The sequence below is a fragment of the Anneissia japonica genome, unplaced genomic scaffold, assembly GCF_011630105.1.
Source record: "Anneissia japonica isolate Jap-2015-1 unplaced genomic scaffold, ASM1163010v1 scaffold2756_len2360902_cov194, whole genome shotgun sequence".
NCBI lineage: Eukaryota > Metazoa > Echinodermata > Crinoidea > Comatulida > Comatulidae > Anneissia > Anneissia japonica.
In genome coordinates, this window is record NW_022719050.1 from 419,273 (window position 1) to 446,070 (window position 26,798).

At 33.8% G+C, this 26,798-nt stretch overlaps 2 protein-coding genes across 3 annotated transcripts in view; one reads left to right on the forward strand and one right to left on the reverse strand.

Annotated features, from left to right (window-relative positions):
- Positions 1 to 9,990, forward strand: part of LOC117110796 (fibrillin-2-like) — a gene marked incomplete in the record, with an annotated part of 84,494 nt that extends 74,504 nt beyond the window's left edge. Inside the window, 12 exon segments of the mRNA XM_033253616.1 lie at positions 651 to 776; positions 1,382 to 1,504; positions 1,911 to 2,036; positions 2,353 to 2,478; positions 3,136 to 3,288; positions 4,479 to 4,781; positions 5,247 to 5,363; positions 5,873 to 6,001; positions 6,434 to 6,553; positions 7,233 to 7,355; positions 7,592 to 7,697; positions 8,200 to 9,990. Coding sequence (XP_033109507.1) covers positions 651 to 776; positions 1,382 to 1,504; positions 1,911 to 2,036; positions 2,353 to 2,478; positions 3,136 to 3,288; positions 4,479 to 4,781; positions 5,247 to 5,363; positions 5,873 to 6,001; positions 6,434 to 6,553; positions 7,233 to 7,355; positions 7,592 to 7,697; positions 8,200 to 8,680 — 2,033 coding nt within the window.
- Positions 9,599 to 26,798, reverse strand: part of LOC117110797 (cartilage oligomeric matrix protein-like) — a 32,549-nt gene continuing 15,349 nt past the window's right edge. For both annotated transcript variants that reach the window (XM_033253618.1, XM_033253617.1), the window contains exons 5-24: positions 26,178 to 26,274; positions 25,634 to 25,651; positions 23,447 to 23,523; positions 22,969 to 23,038; positions 21,517 to 21,665; positions 20,417 to 20,557; positions 19,735 to 19,809; positions 19,216 to 19,368; positions 18,769 to 18,873; positions 18,127 to 18,234; positions 17,308 to 17,470; positions 16,743 to 16,861; positions 16,275 to 16,327; positions 15,914 to 16,095; positions 14,857 to 15,035; positions 14,297 to 14,542; positions 13,846 to 13,920; positions 13,567 to 13,661; positions 12,991 to 13,130; positions 9,599 to 12,829 (exon numbers count right to left, since the gene is read on the reverse strand). In XM_033253618.1, the coding sequence (XP_033109509.1) occupies positions 12,801 to 12,829; positions 12,991 to 13,130; positions 13,567 to 13,661; positions 13,846 to 13,920; positions 14,297 to 14,542; positions 14,857 to 15,035; positions 15,914 to 16,095; positions 16,275 to 16,327; positions 16,743 to 16,861; positions 17,308 to 17,470; positions 18,127 to 18,234; positions 18,769 to 18,873; positions 19,216 to 19,368; positions 19,735 to 19,809; positions 20,417 to 20,557; positions 21,517 to 21,665; positions 22,969 to 23,038; positions 23,447 to 23,523; positions 25,634 to 25,651; positions 26,178 to 26,274 (2,274 nt within the window). In that variant the 3' untranslated portion in view covers positions 9,599 to 12,800. The remainder of the gene's footprint in view (positions 12,830 to 12,990; positions 13,131 to 13,566; positions 13,662 to 13,845; positions 13,921 to 14,296; positions 14,543 to 14,856; positions 15,036 to 15,913; positions 16,096 to 16,274; positions 16,328 to 16,742; positions 16,862 to 17,307; positions 17,471 to 18,126; positions 18,235 to 18,768; positions 18,874 to 19,215; positions 19,369 to 19,734; positions 19,810 to 20,416; positions 20,558 to 21,516; positions 21,666 to 22,968; positions 23,039 to 23,446; positions 23,524 to 25,633; positions 25,652 to 26,177; positions 26,275 to 26,798) is intronic.

The following is a 26,798-nucleotide window of genomic DNA, read 5'->3' on the forward strand; positions in this document are numbered from 1 at the left end:
AGATGTGTATAAGAGGCAGATATTGATTTGTGTCATTTTATTTACTTTTTATTGCATAAAGACATTTATTAATGTATAAACAGGTTAAGATTAAGTGGTAGCCCATACAGTAAATTGAAGGGTATGTAAGGGGAGGGGGGTCCTTTAGTAGTGTATTGGAGCAGAGGTTTTACTGGGTTCAGGGTTCAGATGCTAAAGCCATGAAACTGATGGCATATTTTCAAAGTGAATGGAAATTGTATTGCATCATCAATTCGCTTTTGCCTTACAGCATAGGGTTTCTGCAAATATTGTTGGAAGTAAATTGATTATTTGCCAGGGGCAGCAGATCTTCAATGCCTTCTGGGTCTAACTGTTTATGGACATAATTTGTTTATTGGTTATTGAGATCCATGTACATTTTTGTCCCCCCAGAGTTTCGTTGACCATTTTATATCTTCTCAAAGTGCTTTCTGGTCAGGAATTTCAGTTGGCGCACCAAAACTGAATATTGCATATTCCACTGTGATTCTGAAAATTCTTTAATTAATATTTTCTTCTCAAGCATTTACACAATAAATACTTCGTTTGTCAGATCTATATCAACAATAATAAAATGCTCATGAATGCTACATTTTGTTATAAAAGATTTCTACTTTCTTATTGCTTAGACATCGATGATTGTGCAGAAAATGGAAATATTTGTGGGTTCAACAGTACCTGCGTGAATCAAGCGGGTGGATTCCAATGTTATTGTGGTCCAGGCTTCCAACCAGGATACAATGGCATCTGTGAAGGTACACAGCTTTTAAAAAATATTTATGCAAACATTAAATACAGGGTTTGTAATACATATATGAGAGTATATAGAAGAAACCAATACAATAATTATTAAAAATTAATTAGAAATATGATAACATTGAGACATTGAGTAACAGATGGTATCACTAAAAATTCAAATACATGGTTTCAATTAAAAATATCAACATTTTACTGTACATTTTTATTCAGAAATTTGTATTACAACCACTGCTGTATGTAAATTTATGTATTCATCCTTGTGAACGTCAATATATTTTTTGTTACACACAAAATATTAAAAAAAATATCTATAAATATATAAAAATATAACTAAATAAAAATATAAATATATTTAAAAATATTTTTGAAATATTTTGTGTTGAGATCAAATGTTAAAAACTGTTATAATAATATATTTCATTTATTTTATTTCAATGTGGTATTAAAAGAAACCAAGTGTAGGCTAGTACAATGTTTGCAAAAATACACATTTTTTCTAAAAATAACATGGTATTTACAATTATATTATGAAAATAAACATCAAAATATCAAATAACAATAATAAGTATTAATTTATATCAATTTGTGTTTTATTTTTTAGACATCAATGAGTGTCATCGAAACCGTAACTATTGTGCTTTCCGTTGTAAGAATCTACCGGGATCATTCGAATGTATGTGTCCTAGAGGATATACTCTGAAGCCCGATGGTAAAAGTTGTGAAGGTAATTCCTTTTATTATTATTTTATTGTTATATTTATTTTCTTCCTTTAGGCACATGCCCAAGGATTGCCAATAGAGACTGAATCACTGTAGTCCTATCAGATAGATGGCAAGCCCTTCACATGACAAACATATACACATGAATGTTTACATAAACTTATAACGAGGCTTAAGCAGTAGGGTTATTTGGTCTTGAGAAAATATCCAGAAATCTGACAGGATTTCTCTATTCAACTCCGCTACAAGCGTTATTATTATTATTATTATCATATCTATTGATATTATAATTATTTTTATGGCTGTGGCTTTTGTTGCACCTATCTTCAATCCATTTGTAAATGATTATTTGTATATTATGTTATTGTTTTTACTATTATTTCTCATTCATTTCTTATTACTATATACAGACTTAGATGAATGCATAACTTCTGCAAATAACTGCAGATTTGATTGTAAGAACCTGATTGGTACATTCCGTTGCGTGTGTCCACCTGGTCTGCGAGCCGTCACTCGAAGAGGGGACGTCTGTGTCGGTAAGTTTGATCTGATGTCATGTATTGCCACTTTTGCCATTACTGGCCCTCTGCAGAGTAAAGGCCTCCCCAGCAAGGGGCTATTTACTGTACTCGTCTGTACAGATCTCATCCAAGTGATGTTGGCAAATTTTACAATTTCATCTTCCTTCTGTTCTTTGTATCTCTTACATTTCATCCACCGATTGTCCGTGATTCTGGTGAAATTCCTTGACCATCTTCATTTCATGTTGTTGGCACCCCAAACCGTGATTTTAAATAAATTCTGTATGTAAATGGTTTATTTATGTTTATTTAAATTTAATTATTTTTGCAGATATTGATGAGTGTAGAACTCAACGGAATCTGTGTTTTAATGGTCGCTGCATGAACACTGAAGGAAGTTATAGATGTGATTGTAACAATGGCTATGTTACCAGCCAAAGTGGAATAGAATGTCTTGGTAAAAAGCTTCAACTTTAGTATCATGACAGTTATGATGATGATGGTGAATGTGATAATAATATGCGCTAAGTCGGACTTAAGGGGAATATCTTTTGTGTTATTTTCCCCTTAACGTCATGTTGTTTTCCCCTTAACGTCGTTTTTTAAATTTTTTTTCCAATTTCTCCATTGTCTAAGTTCTCCCTAAGGTAGGTTTTGTTAACATAATAATAATAATAATAATAACAATAACAATAATAACAATAATAATAATAATAATAATAATAATAATAATTTACATTTATATAGCGCATATTGCGCAGTGCCTCAATGCACTTTACATTTAGATTATAAAACAAACAGCATGATGACTTATCAATAATATAATACGGTGTTGTGGCAAACAGTCGTAAGTCTTAAAGGGTCAACCATCAGCCTCTGCCCTGGCAGTGACGACGATAAGGGTAGTGGTGCTGGAAATGTTTATTTGGTTGTAATGATCGTGATTGCGGTGATAATGTAATAAGGATGTTGACAAAAATAGCAAAGAAAAAAATTCTTATGTTAGTGACAGATTATGAATGATGATAAAACTATTCCATTTGTTATATAATCTTGTGTAAACACCAACTAATAATAAATATTTAATTGTTTTGTTGTTGTCTGTATTCAATAGATAATCGTGTTGGCACCTGCTATGTGTCTTTACCAAGGGGTGTATGTGAGACACCATTGAATCTGTTAACTCCAGTGACACTGGATACTTGCTGTTGTGCTGGAGGCAAAGCATGGGGACAAGCCTGTGAACACTGCCCAATGTTTGGATCAAGTATGTACTTATTATTGATATTTTGTTAATATTAATTTATCAATATTTACTTTAAAAAATAATTAAGAAAATCAGACTTCAATATTGAAAATATACTGTAAAACTTCGAATTGAAGGCCCATTGGGCTTAATCTCGAGATGAAGCCCATCTCGAATTGAAGCCCCTCTGTTTAGTTTACAAAATTAGCTTTGATAAGAAGCCCATCTCGTAAAGAAGCCATGGGCTTCGTTTCAAGGTAGCATAGGCTTTTTTCGAAATAATACAATACAAACACTGTACATGAATTTCAGAAAATAAAATAAAAACAAGCTTGGTTTATACAGTAGTTTAGGTGACTTAATGCCATTTAAATACAATTCATTATACAGATTGATTTTACAGTGGCCTTATTTATTATTTTATAGTACAAATTCACAAAATTTACAGCATTCATCTTTACTTTGCAAAAGCAGCTTCGAAAAGAAGCCCATCTTGTTATGAAGCCCATCTCGAAAAGAAGCCCATCCAAAGTTCGCAATAAAAAGAAACCCAGGGCTTCAATTCGAGGTTTTACTGTAATTCACTAAATCCCAAGAAGTATAAGCGAAAGCTATACATACCCAGATCTCTGATTATGCTATATAATGCAGTACAAACTAATATTCTATCTGGTGGAAGCAGGAAACAATAATTTTTTAGAACTTTAGTATATGATAATAATAATAATGGTAGACTTATATACTGTAGCACATTATAAGTCCTCTGTGCACTTCACATTATCATTACCCCAGTCATTGGTTTAAACGCCTATGGAACACTCAACTGAAGCTCCCTGGGGGAGTATTCCATAACGTTTGCATCAGCTAATCAGAGCATTTGGTATTTAACCCTACCAGGTACCACTTATTTTCCTGTGTGGAGAGAAGCAATGCAGATAAAGTGCCTTGCTCAGGATCACGAAATAAATGCACAGCAAAGGATTTGAAACCCCAACTTCAAGTTTGCGAAACCAAACTGTTCCTGCTGTGCCAAACCACTTAACACAAATATCAAACATATTGGCATTTTGATTCTTCCCGGCATGCAATCATAATGCTTATCTTCACTCAAATATTCATGAAATCAGGATAACATACTGTACTTTAGTTGAACCATCCTATTAAATATGTATGTAAATAGTATACTTCTTGGTTGTACGCTATTTTTTCAGCTCCTTACATGAAAATGTGTACTTGCGGCGTTGGTTACAATAGGGATTGCCAAGACGTTAATGAATGCCAAGTACTGCCCAACATCTGTGAGAATGGCCGTTGTCTGAATACTCAGGGATCATTCCAGTGTCAGTGTAACATTGGTTACATTCTACATCCAGATGGCACACATTGCGTGGATGAAGATGAGTGCAAGCGCCCTCAATCGCCTTGCCCGTTCCAGTGTACAAACACAATTGGTAGCTATAGCTGTGACTGTCACATTGGTTTCCAGTTGTCGTCTGATGGCGCCACTTGTGTTGGTATGTCAGTCAATTAATTCATGTTCGCAGCTAAGTAAATAATGTGTTGATGTGTTTGTTTGATAGAAGAATGGAGTCATTTTACACCAAAAAATCAGTGCAATTGCAAAAGTTGAACTTCAGAATTTTTTGGCAGCCATCTTCACCTCAATGTATTGCATACTTATGTAAACTTCAGAAAGTACTGACTTGCATCTTTAAAGTTTCTGTTGAAACTCTTAAATAAAATGAATAAATAGATAAATAGCCACAATTACACAGGAATTAAAGTCAATATAGTATATTTTAAGTTTATTTTGTTGATACCTACAAGGATAAACTGACTATTGCAATTTTCTATAAAGCATGAACATCCCTAAAATTAATGGAATGGTCGGCTCCTGGCATTCTGCATGAGCCATCCTACAGATAAGTACACATCCTCATTCTCTTCTCGATTTTATGTAAGATTTGGTTTGTCTTCAGATATTGATGAATGTGCTTATGGTCAACATACTTGCCAATATCAATGTATCAACACACAAGGCAGTTACATGTGCTCTTGTCCTGAGGGCTACAGCCAAACTGGAATCACTTGCACTGGTAAGTTACTCAGTCTATATTATACATACTGAAATGAACAATTACTAATGTTTCCTAAATAGGGCCCTAATATGAATCATCACTGAGAACAGTGATAATAATTCACTGTTATAATAGAAATAATAGTGATGATAAAACGACATAATATGAAAATTCTCTGTAACTTACCAACACCGTATCAAACTACACAGCGAAATAAGCACAACCTGCCTTAATCGAGGTCAGTAATTTAATGAAGCAAACCTGCGGTTCGGAAGGTCATCCGTTCTTCATGTTATTCCAGAAGTTATGTTTTTATCACTCTGTATTTCTTATTAATGTGTTTCATAAAGCGCAAATAAGTCTTGGTGCACTGTATGTAATCGATTAATCAATAATTTCTACAAATTTACATAAAATTCTTTCCATTAATTTGTAATATGTTGTAAATTCTGTTAAAAAAAGACCCTCTTCCCCACAGCCTACATTGCCTGATACTGAAAACTAGCTTTTGTTTTTTGGCTCTACAGACATAGATGAGTGTACAACAAATCCCCAAGCCTGTGGACCAAATGGAGTGTGTCATAACATGCAAGGAAGCTTCCGTTGTGACTGTAAACGAGGCTTCCGACTTGATGATACCGGTACTCAGTGTCTTGGTGAGTATTTATCTGTCAACTAAATCTGAAAGCATTTATTCTGTAACGAATGGATGAGTGAAGATTATGGAACACATTGTCTAATTTCTGTTTTGTCATTGGGTAGATCACTTCTAAGTATCTCAGTCTTTTAATGGAGTGTTAAGCAGTTGGTTTTATGTACACTATGTTTTTTCAGGGAAAAAAATGGTGTGTATTTGGAAAGTGTGTTTTTATTGTGTAGTGACTGATTCCTGCCATGTCCAGGCCCTTAAACCAAAATATGTTGTTGCTTAAAAATTGATGAAGACATAAACATTATATAAATCATATCAAAAGAATTTAAGTTCTATCCAAATATATGTTTCTTTTATAAATGCCTAAACTTTTTATAGTTTTTGAAATATGGATATTTATTTACATATGTAATGACAAAAAGTGATTTACTTGCAGATTTGGATGAGTGCTCAATACAGGGCAGATGCCAATATGATTGTGAGAACTCTGTTGGGGGCTACCATTGCACTTGCCCAAGAGGCTACATCCCATATGCTTATGGCAGTAACTGTAGAGGTAATGCATTTTCAGTCTATTATGTAGACAATAGATGATAAGTTTCCTTTTGCAGAACTTGAACATTTTTACCAGTATACAACCAGTATAATACAGTGTACAAGTTTTCACATGATAATTACCATGTTATCATCCTCATCTTTTTTATGTAGCATTCTTATTATTAAATTAAAAAATTAATTGTATACATACATACTGTATATATACCTATTTTGAAGAAGCTGTACATGTAAAACTTTTTTGGATGCACCTCAGAGAACGGGAAAGAGAATGTTGAAGCAATCATAAACATTGCCTTTGATCGAGTGTGTCAACATTATTGTAAATTATTGGCTAATTTTGAGTTATTGGAATCTGTTAGGTGCCATCTTCGGATTAATTTGAACAACGTGCTGACCATTCTTTGCCAATCATTCTTAGATATCCAGGCCTTGCACTGTTGACAGCCTGTGAAGTGGTTTGTGCTATGTTTTAGCCCTGTGTGCGAGTATTTCATGGCGTATATATACTGTACATTTAAAAAAGAAGTATGTAGGTATTGTGGCTACTTTTCAACATCAATGATGCTAAGATCATGTCAGCTATTCACTAGATACATATGCAAGAAATTGCTTGAGTAATTTATTTATTCCATATCTGCTTCTAATCATTTATTTTAAATATGTTTTGATTTATTTAGATGAAAATGAGTGTTTGACACCTGGAACCTGTGGAACTGCACAATGTTACAATACAGAGGGAAGTTTCACCTGTAATTGTAATACAGGCTTTGAGTATGACCAATTCCAGGGTGGATGCCAAGGTAAGTGTAATGAAGTGTTAGCGAATAAAATGGAGTTTTTTGCTAATAAGTATGTCTTGAAGTTTGTTTGTTTGTTTGGTATGATTTTTAAAGCTACATAGTTTCTTCATAAATACATTTCAAGATATAATGAATTAATAATGTTCACCAATACACTCATACAAAATGTTAATTATTAGCAGATTTGTAATTTATGTATACATTTATATATACTTATCCATATTATTCAATTTCAGATGTTAATGAATGCGATAGGTTATCTCCTTGTTCTTATGGATGCGATAACATTCAAGGAAGTTTCAGCTGTGGTTGCCCACCTGGCTACATCACAGTTGCCCAAGGGTAAGTAAAGCCAGCTATCACGGTGCCGTTCTACTGTCGTACAACGAATCCTACTCAACTCCCTGTGAGCGTTAGACGATGTGACGTCGTCTGCTGATTGTCGGTGGCAGTCTAAACGAATCCTCATTAAAAACGATCCATTGCGCGTGTGTCATGGCGTTGCATTCTTTATAGAATTGTGCTGTAATTCCAAAACAATTGGTTCAGTGATTAATTTGGTTGTACAGTTCAAACGGACTGTTTCTCTCTTTCTCAATGTAACATAATGTTTTAAAACAACTTCAATACGATATACCACAAAAATGAGAATGATTGTTTAGATTACTAGAAAACATAAATAATTGTATGTCTACATTTCCCTCCAAAATATAAATACCTCAGCCTATCCACATCACTGCCAAACAAGTATATTCTGAATGTGATCAGTTTTGATTGGTTGATTTGAATGGATTTCAGACATGTAGCGAGTCAATAATCAGTGTCTTAATTGTTGTTTTTCCAGAGCTTGTGTGTCAACGTTTGGTCTCGAAAGCAAACCTTGTTATTCCTGCCAATACTCAACCGGCCGAAGGAGGAGAGCGGTGGATGATGACGAAGCTCCTGATGAGGGCTCTGAAGTTGATCATGGTGTCTATGATGTGGACAAGAACACCGGTATTTTACAGATCAATCTGACATTAGCTAAGGCTCATCCAAAAGTACGTATTATGAAACTGGTCACAGCGTATTCAAAGAAGATTGGTCTTATGCACTACAAGTTAACGAACGGTCAGGATAATTTTACCATACAGAAGAAAGATGGCGGAGTCGCGATCTTGCGTGTCAAGAACGAGATCAAAGAGCCCTCAGTATTCCATCTACAAGTTAAAGGCAGCGTAGCCCCTAAGGACGAAAAGGTAATGGAAGTTGACCTACTAGCAGAGAAGATGCATCAAATAATGATTCTTGACATCGATCTAAATGTCATTGAAGATACAGTTTAAAAACGTTACAACTGAAAATAATTGCCTTCCATTCAACTAAAATTTGATTTTTTAAAGTTGATCAACTGAGAGCTTCAAAACAGCGATTGGGAAAAAATTCACACTGGTGCAAGTGTAATCAACCATCCATAGTTGTGAATTTAGTATAACCGTCCTGAATATTTTCTTAAAAATATTTTTTATATACTTTTGCCATTTTATTAAAGAAAGAACAGAATATATATATTTGTCTACTGATGATATTACAATGTATAGTGGAATTCGTATTTTTTGCCATACAAAATACCATGTTGAGGGTTTTCATGTGGAGTAGTTATTCTTGAAAGATACCTAAAATGTAGGCAAGACCTCAGATATATTGACGATATTAAGGTGCCACAGTGCTAACAATGTGGTATGTAAACCCAAGTGAAGTACACTACTACATTCTTTCTAGATTGTTGTTTTATCTTTTACTCATTAAGACATTATTGATTATAATACAAGACAATGGATTGAAATTCTTTTTACTGACATTATTTACTGTTATTTTTATTTGTAAATTTTTATATATTAAACTTAGGCTTATTTTAGCAACTTTTTAATGCACTATATATAGCAGAGAATCATAGGCTTGTAATAGGTTAAACATATGGGATCTAGTATTACTGATTAGTTTATTTTTTTTCTGTTGTACTAAGTAATTGTAATCGGCACAGCTGAAAATTCATCTATTAAATTGTGTGTGAATTCAATTTCTATTATTATAATACATTTTCATCTTAAATTCCATGCAAGCGTTATATATTGCTAAATGAATACTTACCTGGATAACCAATGTTCCCGTGTCTGAACACACTACCAAAATGCATAATCTATCCAGATAAGTATTTCATTCATACAATACCAACATCACTATTTTTTTTTTTTTTTTGTAATATACACCCTTAAGTCTTCTAGATTAAAAAGTGACTATTTCATTTCAACTCTTATTGTAATATAATGTTTAGAATGTAAAGGTATACACTGATATATAGGAAAACCCAGTTTGAATCCGCTGCTCATTTTTTGTACAAATTTCAGTGTTTTATAAGAAACAATATTTTTATCCCTAGAATTTTCTAAAGCTTGTTATGAAATTGTGTCATAAGCATTAGTAAACAGATGAACCATTTTATGCAAATAGTATGTATCATAGATATTTTAGTGAACTGAATTATAATAAGAATGGAAATTGTGGCGGTTCCATTGATGTCATCCGACCAACTGAAACGTTCCGAATGTTTTCAAGAAAAAAAAAATAAACATTGATCAATTTGAAAATTTAAAAATGCAAATACAATTTTTTTGTATTGTTGTGTACGTGTCGATACATGAAATGTGCAAAAGATAAAACTCAAAAATAAAACAAACTTTATAAATATTTATTTGGTTATAATTTTGACAAAAATAGTTGATACTGCAAGTCAAAAAACTAATATAAAATTTCCCGACTAATAGTTTATGAGACAAATATGTAATCCCACAGTGATGCTTTACTCAAATTCAGGTCTCCATCCAATTAAAGACCACTTTACTGTGGTCCCAAGTGAACAATTATTTTTTTAAAATTCTAATTGGAGACCAAAGCTGCTAAAGACCATGTAAACCCTGATCCCAAAAGTCGTCTTTAATTGGAAGGAGACCTGTATACACCAAAAGTTAAGGAGCAGTCAGTCTAGATGACGTCACCAAGCTCCTCTTCAATACATCCATTCTACACTTTCACACGTTTCCATCTGACAACATCAAAAGTGAATTCAATCTCAAATTTAACATCTCACTTGATTCATGATAATTAATAATCTCGACTGCATTTGCCATTCTCTCTCAAATAGTCATATGTTAATGAAATTTCACAATGAATATGCCTCCCACACAGGCCCATAGACAGGGATTTAAAAAGAGATTTCGGTGGGGGCGAGGGCGGGGAGGTTTGCTTTCCAAACACTTCGTTGGGACCACAGGTACACTTCAGCCAGAGGGTTTTGTTCACTTTGAGGGTGGGTAATTATAAGGTAATTACTAACTGTATATGATGGAGAACAGATTGTGGGTTGTTGAAAAGGGGACTTGTTCTAACCGTCAAATTTCCCTGGCTATGGGCCTGCCATAAATATATGAACTAATACATTTTACTAATCAACAATCCGTAATAAACCTAATTATCATTCGACATAATTATACATCTTTCATTTGTAGGCCTTTAGACCCAACATATTTATTAAAGATACACTGCCGCGACATTTTATTACGAAATTTTCTTAAATTCATTTGCTGGAATAAGTCAATGGTAGTACTTATGCAAGTACTATAGAAAATATTGATTGGCAAGAAAATTGTTTTCGTTTATTGTTAGGTAGGCCTAAGTAATAGCTAATGGATGACTCATTAAAACACAAACGTCTGTTAGATTAACATGGCAGTATATCTTTAAAACCATTCCACATTATAGAATAAAAGAATACAAAAATGGATTTAAGGTTCTAATAACTGAATATAGTAAGTAGACAATGATAAACAGAATTCTAACATGATTTCAGTTTTCTAAACTATACTAATTAAATATCCATGAGGAGAAACTATTTACATATTTAAATTAATTATTCGGCCACAGCAATTGATGCCACAGGCAATATACGTAAACATATACACGATCAATTTAATTTAACGAAAGAAATTTGAAATACATATGAAAAAAATATATGTATACTGTATATGTATAACGGTGTCTGTCGTACCACGAAGTCAGTCAGGATGCCATTATACAAGAGACTCGAGACGAATTCAGTTCAGATTCTCGCGCTCTTTAATGTCATATGCCGTGATTGACCTAATATTTTGAATAAACGTTAAATCGAGAGTACATTACTACCCAGCAAACAATTTTACGTCATGATAATTTTTATATTTTACGTATTTATAACGTAATGCACAATAAATAACTGTCGACGTTGTGGTAACGTCATTTTCTGACAACGTTTGCGCGGACGTTTATAACGACTGTGTTTGCTGGGAACGTTTCATATCATCGAAAAACTATTATACAACCGATGTTTTATGAAGTTAATCATAGGCCTACTAACGTTGAAATTTACCAATGTAGGCCTATACAACACGATGGGCCAGTCACGAATACGTGTCACTTTCAGACATGAGCATTGTAATTTTCAGACATTTGGACAATAGAGAAATCAGTATCTGTATCTGCATTTGTATTAGCGACACACTTATTCGAGAAGCACCTATTAGTTCTTACAGTATGTAAACCAACAGCAGTTTCTTTTGGTCTGTAAATGGAGAATACACTATGCTTGGTGGCCAATCAAAAATGCAAAAATAATAACTGGTTAAATGCCGTAGATATGACTCGCATAATATGACATTATGACCTAAGTTTGCAAGAGTACGTTTACGATGTCTGACAGTGTCAGAGTGTAAAGTTGTCTGTTTATCTCAAGCAATATTCATGTTTCGCCTCAGCAGTATCGTTGACATATTATATTAAACTTATTGTCTACAAATAAAATATTTAAAACAATTGATAAATACAGCTAAACAGTTGAATATTTACATGAATATCATAACTACCCATATTGAGTTAAATACAATAATTTACACACGAAGGGCTTAACCTATTATAACTATGTTTTACGGTATCGTGTATACCAGTAATGCTATACCAACTCCCATTAGAACATATTTCTTTACATTAAGATACATAAACATTATAATTATTAATATCATCAATGTTTTCTCTAATCTGGAATACAGTAAGATAAAAGATAATACTGTATTATTATTATTCAAAGATAATTATTATTATTATTATTACATAGAAATAGCACGCTCTGGTAATATTGTTGTAGATATTCTTCAAAGTGTTATGCCAGCAATATTCTATACTTTCTATGATAATTATTAGGCCTTGGCATTTTGGACAGGTACTAGACCTAGTTGATATTGGTGCTGCATCGTATCTACTTTTAACCTGTTTAGTCCTACTTGGATATGCGATAAGTTTCCTCTTTTTTTTCACACACTATGATAGTTGTTTTCATTAGTAATCCTGGATACATTGATTCACGTCACTATGATTTCATTACCCTCGATAATCGGCTGGTATAGCATCTGAAAAGAAAAATTATTTTTGAATGTAATAAAGTAGGCTAAGTATGATAAACGTTATCCCTGCTGAATTAAGTCGGGGGCACTTTATTCCATAGATAAGGCCTTTGGCTAAAACTAGCAGTTCAATTTTGTACTACATGTTTTCAGTAGTGGATACTTACTATTACACGTGTATTTTAGCCTAGCCCATATGATTTGTTCCTGAGAGAAGCAGAAGAGGCCTAACCGACCTCCCCTTAATGTTAGATCTATTATGTAGCCTGAGTCGACGATCAAGTTCCTACCCTGGTATAGCCGCACCCTGTAAAAAAGTGTATAAAGATGTATAAACTCTAGTTGAACATTACAACTTAGGCTGTAATAGTGTGCGATTGCTATAATTATGTGGATACGAGTACTGGTATTCTTATGGGGGCGATGTATAAACTCTAGTTGAACATTACAACTTAGGCTGTAATAGTGTGCGATTGCTATAATTATGTGGATACGAGTACTGGTATTCTTATGGGGGCGACAAGAAAGCATAATTAATATAACAAAAACATCAAAATTATACGAAAACTGTGAAAATATATATTTGTGTTATGTGGCGTATTATTGCTACAAAGTATAGGCGCTTCACGCGGTTATTATAACGAATGCGTGCGTGATACGATATCTTATTTACATTTATGGCTGATAGTCATAGTATAAGCTTAGGTATGTGACCGTTCTACTAAATAGAGACATATTCTTACCTAATAAGGCCAATTGACGGCCGGTGCATTAACTGCCAACGGTAGGCTGTTTTGTGTTCCCAACCATAGCTGACTTGATGCCACAAAAGTTTTACCTAAAATAAGAAAAATGACAATAATATGTGAATATATTGATTTAGTAGGGGATAGATCGAATCAGGAAACATTCTTGATTGGTTTGCCAATAGTACGAATTGTACCAATTGCACTGAAAGTCTGGCTGTAACGATTTTATGAAAACTAGGCCCCTGTATAGGCCTTTAAAGAAATCTGAATTACCTCGTCATCTGTATCACCTGAGTGCCACAGTGCGTTCCTAAGCATCCTACCTGGTCCCGAGACGGAGTTTACCACCTGTAAATCAAATATCGAATGATCATATTTTTATATGTTATAATGGCGGGTGGGATAACGAAAATTAAGCCTAATAAGTAATTACAAAACAACAAAAACCGCAGGACTATATCGGTCACAGGGCCAATACGGTGTTTATTAAGGCTTGTGTTTACAATTATTGCACTGGCATTTGAACTACAGGGAGAGACACCTTCAAGTAGATGAAGTATTTTGCCAGTCCATGCACATGGTGACCAACTGACTTGAACCACCAGCCTACAGTGTGCCACATTCTTCCACACGATATACCGAAAATACGACCCCGTAAAATGAAAGGAAGGGCAATTAACAAGTAAACTATGAAAATGGCCATACAGATTCAACGTTGTGTTACCTTTAGTTGTATTCCTGGTTCGGCCACAGCTCTAAACGGTGTGGCTCGCCAATAAGTTTGCTGGGCATGCTTCCACATAACAGCATAGAAACGACTACTATTTTGATAACCGAACACAAAACCAGCGTAATCGTCATCGACATCAGTGTTGATGTAGAAAGTTCCCTCAAAGTCGACGCCATTAAACGTCGTGTAAGTTACAGCTAATCCAGGATCACTGTTAATGGTCTGGAGAATTTGACGGCCCTACAGTTATAGAATATGAAAAATAGGTGGTGTTTTTTATTGCGTCATTATACATTCGATGTCTCAATGACCAATAGAGATATCTATTTTAAGCCATGATAATACAGTATAAATGTTACTGAGATATGGGCTCTTTGGAAAATCTCAAGAAATGAAATCTGGCAATTTGTTCCGCAACCTTCTGGAGCAGCAACTCCAATGGAAGTCATCATGGAATGTTGAGAGGAAAAGAATCCCGATTGAACATGAAACAGACTTAAAGTGTGTGTGCATGTTCACGTAAATTAAAACTGATTGATGAAACACATAATTACCTCATCAAAAACAATCCAGTTGGGATCATACTGCGCGTCACCAATTGGATCCAGTATAATAGTCTGGAAGGTTCGAAAATCAGTCGCATAAACATCCCTCCGCTCCGGGCACGAATCGTAGTAATCCTCAACACCGTCATTATCAAGATCGTTTTCGCATGCATCTCCGACACCATTACCTTAAAAATTAGAGAAAATATCAGGTTGCGGTTTAGTGGTTACGATGATCGCTTTTCTAAGTTTAAAGTCCTGGGTGCATTTCTGGCTTCAATGTCAACAATTTTTTCCCTGACCACACGCCTCTTAAAGAGACTTGATAGAGCATCTAATGCAATAATGCAATAAATTTTATTGACATCCTCAAAACAATCATGACACAAATAAATACAGACAAAATACAGTTACAGAAAATGTATAAGCGTATGTCGAACGTGCGACATAGCTTCCTCAAATCGACACAGTTATATAGAAACAAGCTTAAATGATATACCATAGACAGACTCTCTTTTTAAAAATGCATTTTTAATATATTTTCATAAAAGGATCATCGCCAGGGCCGACAACCGTTGTTAATGTTTTAATAAACAAGCACGTAGTAGGTCTAATTTCAATAACCCCATTTGTAACGGGATGCTGTGATTGGTTAAAAGTTAGTACTGAGTAAAAGAGGTTTGTTAGGAAAGTTAGGAAGTCGGTGTAAATTAAATTTTAAAAAAAACCAAAACAAACAAACAAACAAACAAAAAACAAACAAACAAACAAACAAAAAAAACCAAACAAAAACAAAAACAAAAAAAAAAAACCCCATCGGAATCGGTCAAAATTGTTATCTGTAAGCTATTGCTTTGTTAAACTGCCATTCGTATTTTAATACGTGCGTTTTCTAATACAACCAATGTACTAGCAGCAACTCCACCGCATCCTCCCAAAAATTGTTAGGCCTACAATTTTAATGATATCATTTGACTTCACCGAACTAACTCAAGATGTATGAAAATCTTGCACTTCATTGAATTCCAGTCACGGTTACTATCATGTCAAACGTGAAACTTCTTACCGTTCTCGTCAGCTTGATCGGTGTTTGGAATCAGTCTGCAGTTATCGTAAACATCCCGGATGCCATCATCGTCATCGTCACTATCACACGCGTCTCCCAAACCATCACTATCAGTGTCAATTTGCACACTGTTTGGTATTCCTGGACAGTTGTCGATATTATCTTGAACACCATCGTCATCACTAGGAATTATATGATCAATTATAAATATAATTTAATTCAAATTATTCCATTATTAAAGTGGATAACAACAACAACAACAAAACATCATTTCGGTCCTTCAAAATATTAGGCAATCATTTATTACGTTTCAGGGCGGTTCGTGATGGATAAATCCTATTAAAAAGTGACCATGACTTACCTATCTTCATTTGTATCACATTCATCCCCCAAGCCATCCAGATCAAAGTCTTCCTAAGGGAATAAGAGTTTAACCTAGGTGAGTAGATCCACCTTGACAGAACATTCAATCTTCATCAATATACGCTCAGACTTTCACCTTTCACTTTCACGTTTATAAAAAATATGTTGGGTTATTATACCCATATAGATTAAATTACATAGTTTGGCCTACAGAATGTGACTTGGGGCAGAGGCCTAATCTTACTAATCAGTAGCGAATTCGGGTGTCACAATGTCACTTAATGTGTATTGCTTGCACATTCCAAAACAATGGTTTACTGTACCCATGAGCCCCACACCAACCCCCATTATCCAAATCCTGTATCATCCCCTGCTAGTTTGTCATATTGTAGGATAAGTGAGTGTAGGCCGTGTATGCCTACCTAGCTCTGATAAAGTACTTATGCATTAGTAAGCCTATCCCTACCTGGACAGAATTCGGTGTATAGGGGCATATGTCGCACACATCACCAAATCCATCTTCATCCATATCATATTGGCGAGGATTGTACTTCAAAGGGCAATTATCTCGTTCGTTTGGTATACCTGGATACACAGCAAAACACATTATTATTATATTCTTGGTATATTTATTTGTGAAGTAGCAGACAGCAAAATATTCTTAAAAAGACCACAACAGTTTTAAGGCTCAAGATCATGTAGGATATGGCCCAGCTGATTTTATTATTTAAAAAAAAAATCACCTTCGAAACATACATGTTTCGGCATTAGCCTATTATGATCATAATTTTTATGATCATCAATATTATCATCATCATCAACAACAACTGCAACTAGGCCTACATTTTACCTAGAAAAAAATTGCAGAAGGGATTTTTATGTTAAGCGAATTGAAGCTCCGGAATTTTGCGCTATATATTATGTCTAACATTTTATTATTAATATAATTCTCATCAATTCTATACCACTCATTCATTTTTATTACATTACATAGGCCTATAATATATTAATAGTTCCAGGAAAAAACATACCATCACCATCCATGTCATTGTCACAGGCGTCTCCAATATTATCATTGTCGAAGTCTTTCTGTGTTGGATTACTTGTATGAGGGCAATTGTCGCAAGCGTTGCCTACATTATCGTCATCTCTGTTGGACTCTTGATCAACGTTCGGTTCATAAATACAGTTGTCCTACAAAATATTAGGCCAGATCTAAGTCAAAAATAATTGTCTCAATATCGGAGCCAAAGTGGCTTTTTACATGATGCCCCCACATGTTTCGGCTTTTCATCATAATGGACATTTCGGCTAAGTGTTTGTGGGACATGCGCCTAACAAGTTCTGATTGGTCATTTGATAGATTTGATTTGTACTCTGGAATCCCCGTTCTTTTTAAAAAAATACCTTCCGATTTATAATTTAATCAAGCGTATCCGGAAGTGGTGGCATGCATTCCGCTTTTTAAACTGAGATATCTGATGGTTATTGAATATAGATTTTTTTATATTAATAAGGTGCTTCGTAGTTTCGGCTGCGCATGCGTAAGTCTAGCCTATCATATACCATGCATCGAATGAATGTGTGTAATATACTCATTCTGCTTGCTGATATACAATTTCTGTAGGCCAAAAAAAGTTAGTAAAATAATAGATATACAACAGTTATTTAAAGAAGTCAAATACTGTATGTTTTATATGGCTATATATTAGGCCTATGTAAAAAAAGTAAACAATAAAAATAAAATATTAAATATTACATTGGATATTCTTTTTATCGACTAAAAAGTGATGAGTCGATCAATGTATAATGAATATCATTTATCTTTAAAATACATAAAATGTATCCACCTTTGTATTTTTTAGGCCATCGTTGTCGATATCATCGTCACAAATATCGCCAATGCCGTCCTTATCAGTGTCCTCTTGTCCGCTGTTCGGTAGTTCGACACAGTTGTCCTAAAAAAAAGATAACATTAATTTTACACAATAACTAACAGAAACGTATATAAAATGTATAATGTAAATTTGTATGTTTAACAGTAAGTAAGCGCAACACTGTTTTCGCTAATGTAATTTACTGCTAGGTCTATGTGTTCTACTTGAAAGACTTTGTAATCAAGCGTTAAAATTAAGGATATTGGATCACATAGTTAGAACATGGAGAAATAATCAATGGTTAGGGCATTGTGGAATGAATATCTTTTGTGCAAAGTATACACTATTCATGTTTGTTCTCAACATTTTCTACATTCTTTATTTTCAATATATACTTTATTAGGTGAAATAAGTGAAATGAAGCATAGGCATAAAAACATAATATCATGCCTATGGTCATTGGTCACTGGTTGTGCACTTGATAGCGCAACATTCCTATCGTGCTCTTTCCAGGACAACAGAAAAGAAAAAAAAAATGCTTTCGTCATGTATTGCCATCTTGTGTTGTACTACAAATATTTAATCTTTTTAAATACCTAATATAAGCCTATTTACCTTTTTACAAACAAAATCTCTGCAATTTAAGCGAACGTCTGGGAAGCCATCCATATCAATATCAGGACCGCAGACATAACCGTTACCAGCCCAGCCCATCTCACACTGTAAAATATATAATATCAATGATTTACTTAAACCATTAAGATAGTCAAACGGTAATGTCTTTTAAAACTATCAATTAAAATGGAAGCTAGTTTCCTACAAGGTTAACTCTATAAAAATGCCGAATTAATTTTGTTTGTTGAAATAAAACATCCTGAGCTTTCTACCTTCTGATTGCTTGTGAAGCAGCGCGTGACTTCATTAAGCGCCGCTTATACCGTACCGTATGGATTTATGTGTATGGTATACAGTTGTATTCACCTTTTAGTATAATGTCGTTTACAACACACATTGATGATGGACGATATAGAAGTGGTATGCCGACGTTGTTAAAATACTTACCTCGCAGTATACTTTTGTTGAGTAAACAAAACAGGTAGCATGCATGTGGCATGGGCTGACGGTTAATCCATCTGTACACAAGCGCCGTTTGGTGCATCCCACCGTCTGGTTTCCTTGATATCCAGGATTACATTCTCCACAGAAGTAACCACCCTAAAATAACACAAGCTTTTGTTACCAAACTTATTTTCTTTTTCTTAACATTAACTTTTTAAAAAATGTTGACGAATATGACGGCCCAAGAATACAAGTAAGATACGATATAAGCATTATGCTCAACGACGGCCCAAGAATACAAGTAAGATACGATATAAGCATTATGCTCAACGACGGCCCAAGAATACAAGTAGGCCTAAGATACAAGTAAGATGATAGTTAATTCCTATAGTCGAACGAAAATGATGTACAACTTGAATTCGGAGTTATGTCAGGATAAATTGTAAATAAAAACTAGGAGATAAAATAAAACATAATGTAACAACAGAGAAACAAAACATCCATAAATGTAAGTATACACACCTCAGTGTTGACGCATATAGAGTTTTCCGTGCAGTCTCCATTGTTAATTGAGCATTCGTCGATATCAATACAAATCTATAGGTATGTAATGAACGTAATTGGCAAACGTACGTTAATTATCATCATAAAATTGCTGACAATTAATGAACAAAATGTTATTGTGATTGCCAGCCGCATGAATTTTGGTATCGAAAGACATCTCAATAAGTCAATCAATGACGGTATTATTAGGTTCGAGATAATACTTGTATTCTAACTGGAAATAGGCCTCATTATTTTGACCAATTAGTAAAATAATTAAAGAAATATTATGTCTTTATTATATGAATTTATTAACTAGAATCAGAAATAGCCTCCAATAAAGTGCACTCGTTGTAAATTTTATTTCGTGTTTATGAAATGCTTACGTTTTTTGAGAGGACCAATCAGTTTAGGCCTGTCAGAGATATAAGCATACTCTTCTGAATAATATGGACTAGTAGGTATCTCAGCAGATACCACCAGCGACGACAATTGTGTGCCAAAAAATAGTATTGTCCACGTGTATGTAAACTGCAGTTAAGATAACAACAACATACATGCAGAAATTAATTGCCACCATTCGCTGTTGTTACTAGAGGGTAGAGTACCTAGAGTTCTAATTTGTTATTTCTAAATTGGATACTCATATTATATCACGAACCTGTTTGGTCCCGTGAGCTTCATCCCTACCATTGCCTTCTCTGCCGGTGCCGATGTAGCCCCGGGGACAGTCGGTACAACGGAAGCCGGGTGCTGAGTTGATACATTTTGTTACCTCAGAACATGGCATTGCTTCCACACACTGAAATATGAACATTTAAAAAAAATACCAACATTCATCGTTTAGATTTAGGCCTATACAATTTTTTGAAATCATACTTCAAAATATTAGGTTTAAAGAAAATCCACATTCAATATTTATATTTGTAAAAGAAATATAAAAGGAAACATGGAAATGTTAAACCTAGAATACATCAATATTGATGAAATATAAAAGCAAACTTAATGATGTCAGCCTATAGAATATCAACATTTATTGGTTAGAACTTGAAAATGTTCGATCTAATGTAGTATCAATTTTTCAGTATTTATTCTCGCAGTAGTAATTCTATAAAGCAATTTATTGTATATTAAAAATAATCAATTAATAAACTTATTACCTACATATTACATATTTACATATACTCAACATATTACAAAATATTTACGTTAACTTACATATTTTCCGTTAATTTGCTATCGATTTTTTTTAGAATTACCATATTACTAGGCTTTATACATTTTTTCTGCAACCAGGGAGGTATCATAATAACCTTGACATAAAGTAGGTTAGTTAAGTTGATGTCACGTTCAAACATTTCAACCCTGTCACATACTATGCTAAGAAAAACATTGCTAAAAAGACAGCTAGCGGAGCTGGTTAGAGATCATGAGAAAATAACGAGTGTAATTAAAATGGCTCAGCTCTTAACGCTATCTATAATTAGGCTACATAACTAATATTCGATTATTTCTTCTTATCCTGTGACAATTAAAGATGGTTTTTCGCAGTATGACATCAGAATTCCTTCGAGCTTCTCAGTAAAAAATGTAACATCTTCAGCATTTCGTTTGTCATTGGTTGTTATTTTTTCGTTTAGTTGTGCTCACGTCCTTGCTTAACATCAGAACATATTATACGCACACGAACTCAACACAAAATAATTCAGTAAGAGGACCACTTTAAATAATTTAGCAGGCATAATTCGAAAATAATCCTACCTCGTCAATATCTGTACAAATAGTACCATTACCATCGTAGCCTAGTGGACACGGGGCACAGGCGTACCCGCTAGGGGTCATCGTGCAGCCTACTCCAGGAAAACAGGGCTGCATATCGCAATTGACCTCAGGTGGTAATCGGGATTCCTCTGTATTAAATCAAGAACTCAGATGTCATACACGAATTATTAAAAGAAAAAACTGCAGTCTTACAAAAATATAAATTTGGTAGAATTGAATACAGGCCTACTAAATGCAACTTAATATACACACAATAATAAAGATTATCATATAGATTGATTAGATTAGAAATACTATTACAGTTCTGAGGAACTTTAATTTAGACTTGTCAGGGAGACCACTAAGTTTATGTTATCCGGGAAATCTTTTGGTCAACAACTCTATACGTATGAAATTGAGAGTAAACTATAAGACCGAAAAAGTCACGTGCAAAACGTTTCATTTTTCAAGAATCAAGTTTCTGGACGCCTTTATACGCATATCTATGATTGCAGTGTTCTAGGAGAATTATATGCTAATATATAATAATATATATAATAATAATAATAATATAATATAATATAAATATAAGGTAATTGATTTAAGATAATTGTATTGTACAATATTATGAATCTGGACATCTGGTTTTCTTGCCAAAATAAACGCGTTAGCATGCAAACGGCAGAAACTAACGGTCTAAAAACTGGTATTATAAAAATGCAATATTCCTGACTAGAAGGAATATGAAGCAAATATATTCTCATGTGTAAAAATAACAAAATTATGTACACCAATCAATACCTAACTTGAATTTACGTAAACACGTCGGACAATGTTGACAGGTTCTTTTGAAATTCAGTAGTTCAGATAAGCCTTACATGCATCCACCTTGATTCAAGACAAACACTTCTCTCATGCCCAACTAGGCTAGGCCTACTACGTATCTTTCTGTACTTTCACTTACAAGAGCGTGCCCAAAGCTAACGGGGAGAGATCCAGTAGGGGAGAGGGACGTCGGGAAAGAGCTCTTGCCCCGTTTTGCCAATAATTTTTTTAAAAATTTCAATGCAATATATGTGCTATTCGCTTATTCAATTATTCTGAAACTGTTGTGTGCCCCCCACCCCCCATTTGAAACATTCTGGATCAACCTTTGATCACACTGCACAATTATCTCACAAGGAATACAGTGTGCTGCAAAGACACTCAAAACATTAACTACAAAGACGTCCTTCAGAAAAATAATGGCATGGTAACCATAACATCCACAACGATTGCCTCCTCAACTTCCCCATTCAACAATGTACACGATCGCCTCCTTTCCCGACTCATTCAACACCGTGCGGAGCACGGGTATAATGCTAGTTCCATTTAAATTGTAGTGTATAGTATTCAAAGAAGATTAAAGTATAGGTTCTTACAGTACAATAAATTTATTTCTGTTGGTCTTACCTCTTAGTATAGGGTCATTACAAATACCACATTCATTTAATGTATTCATGATACCTTCCATCTCTTTGGTCTGTACAGTAAATAATAATCAAATTCATAATTCATTCATATTAAATGGATAATTAATTTAGAGTATGATTTCTGTCTCTTATAATTGGGGAAGTTTAATTATATTGACCTATGAATGACAATCATCCATTTGGACAGTTTCAGAGAACCGTTGTTACTTTTATCACATACATTTTTGCTACAGGGCTACGGTTACGCTGAATATGAAGGCTGTTGTGAAAAACCTCTTCTAGGGACTTTTATTCTATCCTTGTCATTGAAATGAAACATCCTCAGCTATCAATTTTGTGCTTGGCTATGGCACAGTGTTAAACCTCATTTACATAAATACGCACTCAATGACCATTCGTTATTATGTAGTAAGCGCAACTATTATGATACTTGTTGGTACACATAGACATAGTATTACCTGTTCATCCATGCTTGCCTTCATGCCCTGCATGGTGTATGCCATTGACTGCATCATACTTTGCATTTCAGTCATACCTGTGAAATTTTATTTGTTAGAAATTTATAAGTCATAATGTCATAATTTGCAAATTATGGTATTGTTTCTCAAAATTTCCAAAGCCAATGTTCTTTCATCGATCGTCTCTTTATAAGCGCCAACAACAGCCATCAATGTACTTTAGTTGATTCGAAAGACGGTTATTCATGAGATGAATGATAACCTGATATACTGTAGGCCTATGTTTATTTATTTCCAACTAATAATTTGGTTGGGGAAATTTAAGTTAAAATAAAATGTCAAAAGTTAATTTAAATTACAGAGCATAAAATGATTATGGTAAGTATTAGTACAATATTTTGAACATAGTTTCTAATTTGATGGAAAGAAAATATTTAAGTTAAATTAAAATCTCAAAAAGATTGTTTGTTATTAATGAGAAGGTTGGAAATTTAAAAGTTTATAACTTTTATGATCCTCTAAATGAGCAATTAATTTATTTTATTGATGTTTTAGGGACTTTAATGGAGATACCTTAAACTACAGAGCATAACATGATTTATTGGTCAATATTTTAGTTGAATTTGTGTATGGTACTAAAACATTTTGAAGAATATTTTCTGGTGATATTTAATCGGTTAACACTTTTGACAAATTGAACAATGTGCTAAATTTAACTGCATCCTGTACTAATTTGTTTATTCTATTCAAATCATTATTGCTAATTCTACGTCATTTTACATTTATTTTGTTGGATTCATATGTAAAACTTTATTCACAATATTTTGTATATCTGCATGATCAGCTGAAACATTTGTTATGGTATCATTTCCGAACTGAATTTGTGTCACTTTTAAGGGACCAACCACAGTGTTCTGCACACCTCAGAGGTCACGTGAATGGATACCGCCAGAAGGCGTTTATACAGCGATTGAGTTGAGGTGTTACCTTTCACTAACACACCTCCACAACCCCATTGCACTTTTCACAATTTTATCTATTATTTCATCGTATTGACTTTGAATTTATACTTATCATTACAGAGGTGAACGTTCTTAAAAATTGAACGCGCTACTTATACCATTGATTCTTAAAAACAGGCAGTCTGTGTTCAAATCTGGTAAACTTTCGAATGTCATTTTTCATCTTTTAACACAAACAATACTTTTTTTTTACTTCATATTATTTAAGTAAGATTTTGCCTTATTAAATTAAATTAGAACTAGAATTGACAATTAATAGACATATGAAACGTATACCGTTCATATATAATTTGCATATAATGGAGTATTGTATTAATGTCTATAAGTCAATTAAAAATTAATTACTTCGGTCAGTGTATTAATGATGATAAAAAATGATAATTATAAAAAAATAGGTTTTTGCAAACTTACAGCCGAAGTAAATAAAACAATAGCGGAGATATGGGACGAATAATACAGGAAAGAAGAAACGTTACCACGCCAATGAAAGATGTATGAAAAGGATTTTGGGACAAGACAGATAATCGGCACAAATCCAGTATAATTTATATCAGAGTTTAAAAGATCGTTATAAACCGCGCGGCAATAATTCACATATTATGTTAAATTTGATCAATGTTTTGTGGGATTGATTGCCACTTGTGGGGCTCAACTTACCAACATGCTGTTGATTCACTTAACTAAATAAAACACAATGCTAATATCCCAAGAGTGCGTTCATATTCATCTTAAACATTGTATCCTGCAATAAATACATCCCTTGTACAGTCCAGACTTGAAATACAAATTACTTGCGGCGTGCGAATTGCTTGTTCGCCCCCTACTGTCTAACCTAGTTAGCCAACAGTGAAATAATAATATGTATTCGCCGGATTAATATTCCAAGTAGCTTAAAAACCAACAACTGAAACATTAGGCTTCTTTCAGATTTGATCATATTTTTATCCGCAATTCATTTTACTTCTAGTTTTCACCATGTTAGTACTAATTTTTGGCTTCTATATATAAATCTAATTGTAATTTCTTCTCCAATCAAAATCCCAATATCAAAAACAGGCGAAAACTGTCCATTGCATCGATATATCTACTGAAGTTAATTTATTTACAGTTACTGTGAACAAAAATTGTAATTTGACTGAAAGGCAAAAAAGAAACCAATACTTACCAAAGTTAGAAAATTCATCTTCAGGTTACAGATCGTTGCAGTTAAAAGAAAAAAGAAGACAATCATAGGTTAGTGATTTCTGGACCTCCGTATTAATGGACATTTCCGTTAAGCTTACCCCATGAAAAGTATTTCTAAGGTGTGAGATCTTCAGCGTACATAAACTTGTGTTTGTGGGACATGTGCGTATTCTATTGAATAACATGTTCAATAAGAACATGTTGTTCTATTGAATAACATGTTATTATTGAACAGTCGTTAAGTTTGAATGACACTCTGGAAGGACCGTTGGCACGCAATTGCAAGTAGATTTTATAATTGAATGTCAAGTAATACATATTGAAGTGTACATAAAATAAACTAATGTTTTCACACAGTCGTAAATTCATTCATTCATTCATTTTGGTTTATTTTTAAAACCATAAAATGTAACATTGTAGCATTGCACTGAATTGCGTCAAACTAACAAGAAGATAAGTTGAATCTCAAATTCCAAAGATATCGAATAATTGTTATATATACTGTATTTCAAAATTTCGCCTACCTTGTGTCCGCAGTCCCTGAGCCTGATAACAATTGATCATGTTTTTGGCATCAGCGATCGAACCACCAAACAGAAAGCGAGGAAACTGCATTGTACCCTGGGAAGATAGCTTAGCATATTAAAGTTGCTCCTTTTTGATTATTCATCCCTTACTTTACAAAGTAAACCAATCAAATATAAAATACACATTAAGTGAGATGTAGCAAAAGACGGTACACTAGATTAACTCGCATTTCAGCACGTCTAGAAGCAATGGAATTGAACTAAGACTGAGGGATCACTATGGTTCAGGGCACACAACCAAATTAACCGACTGAGTTCACTGAATTTGTTGTGATCATGTTGATTAGTGATGTTATCCCTTTACTATCTAATTTTACACGTGGCAGCAATAGTATTTTCTTAAATGATTTAATATATTTTGTATCCGGTGTATGTTTTAGTGCATTTAAAGAGCTATTGCTAAGTGTAAGATTTGATAGGTATACCTGCACTTTTTCGAACGTTACTTATAACATGTTTTAATATTGTTACACATATTGCAATGTGGATATTTATAAAACATTATTTAACAAAAAATAAAAAATAAAAAACCAATGATGAAACGATAACACAACAAAC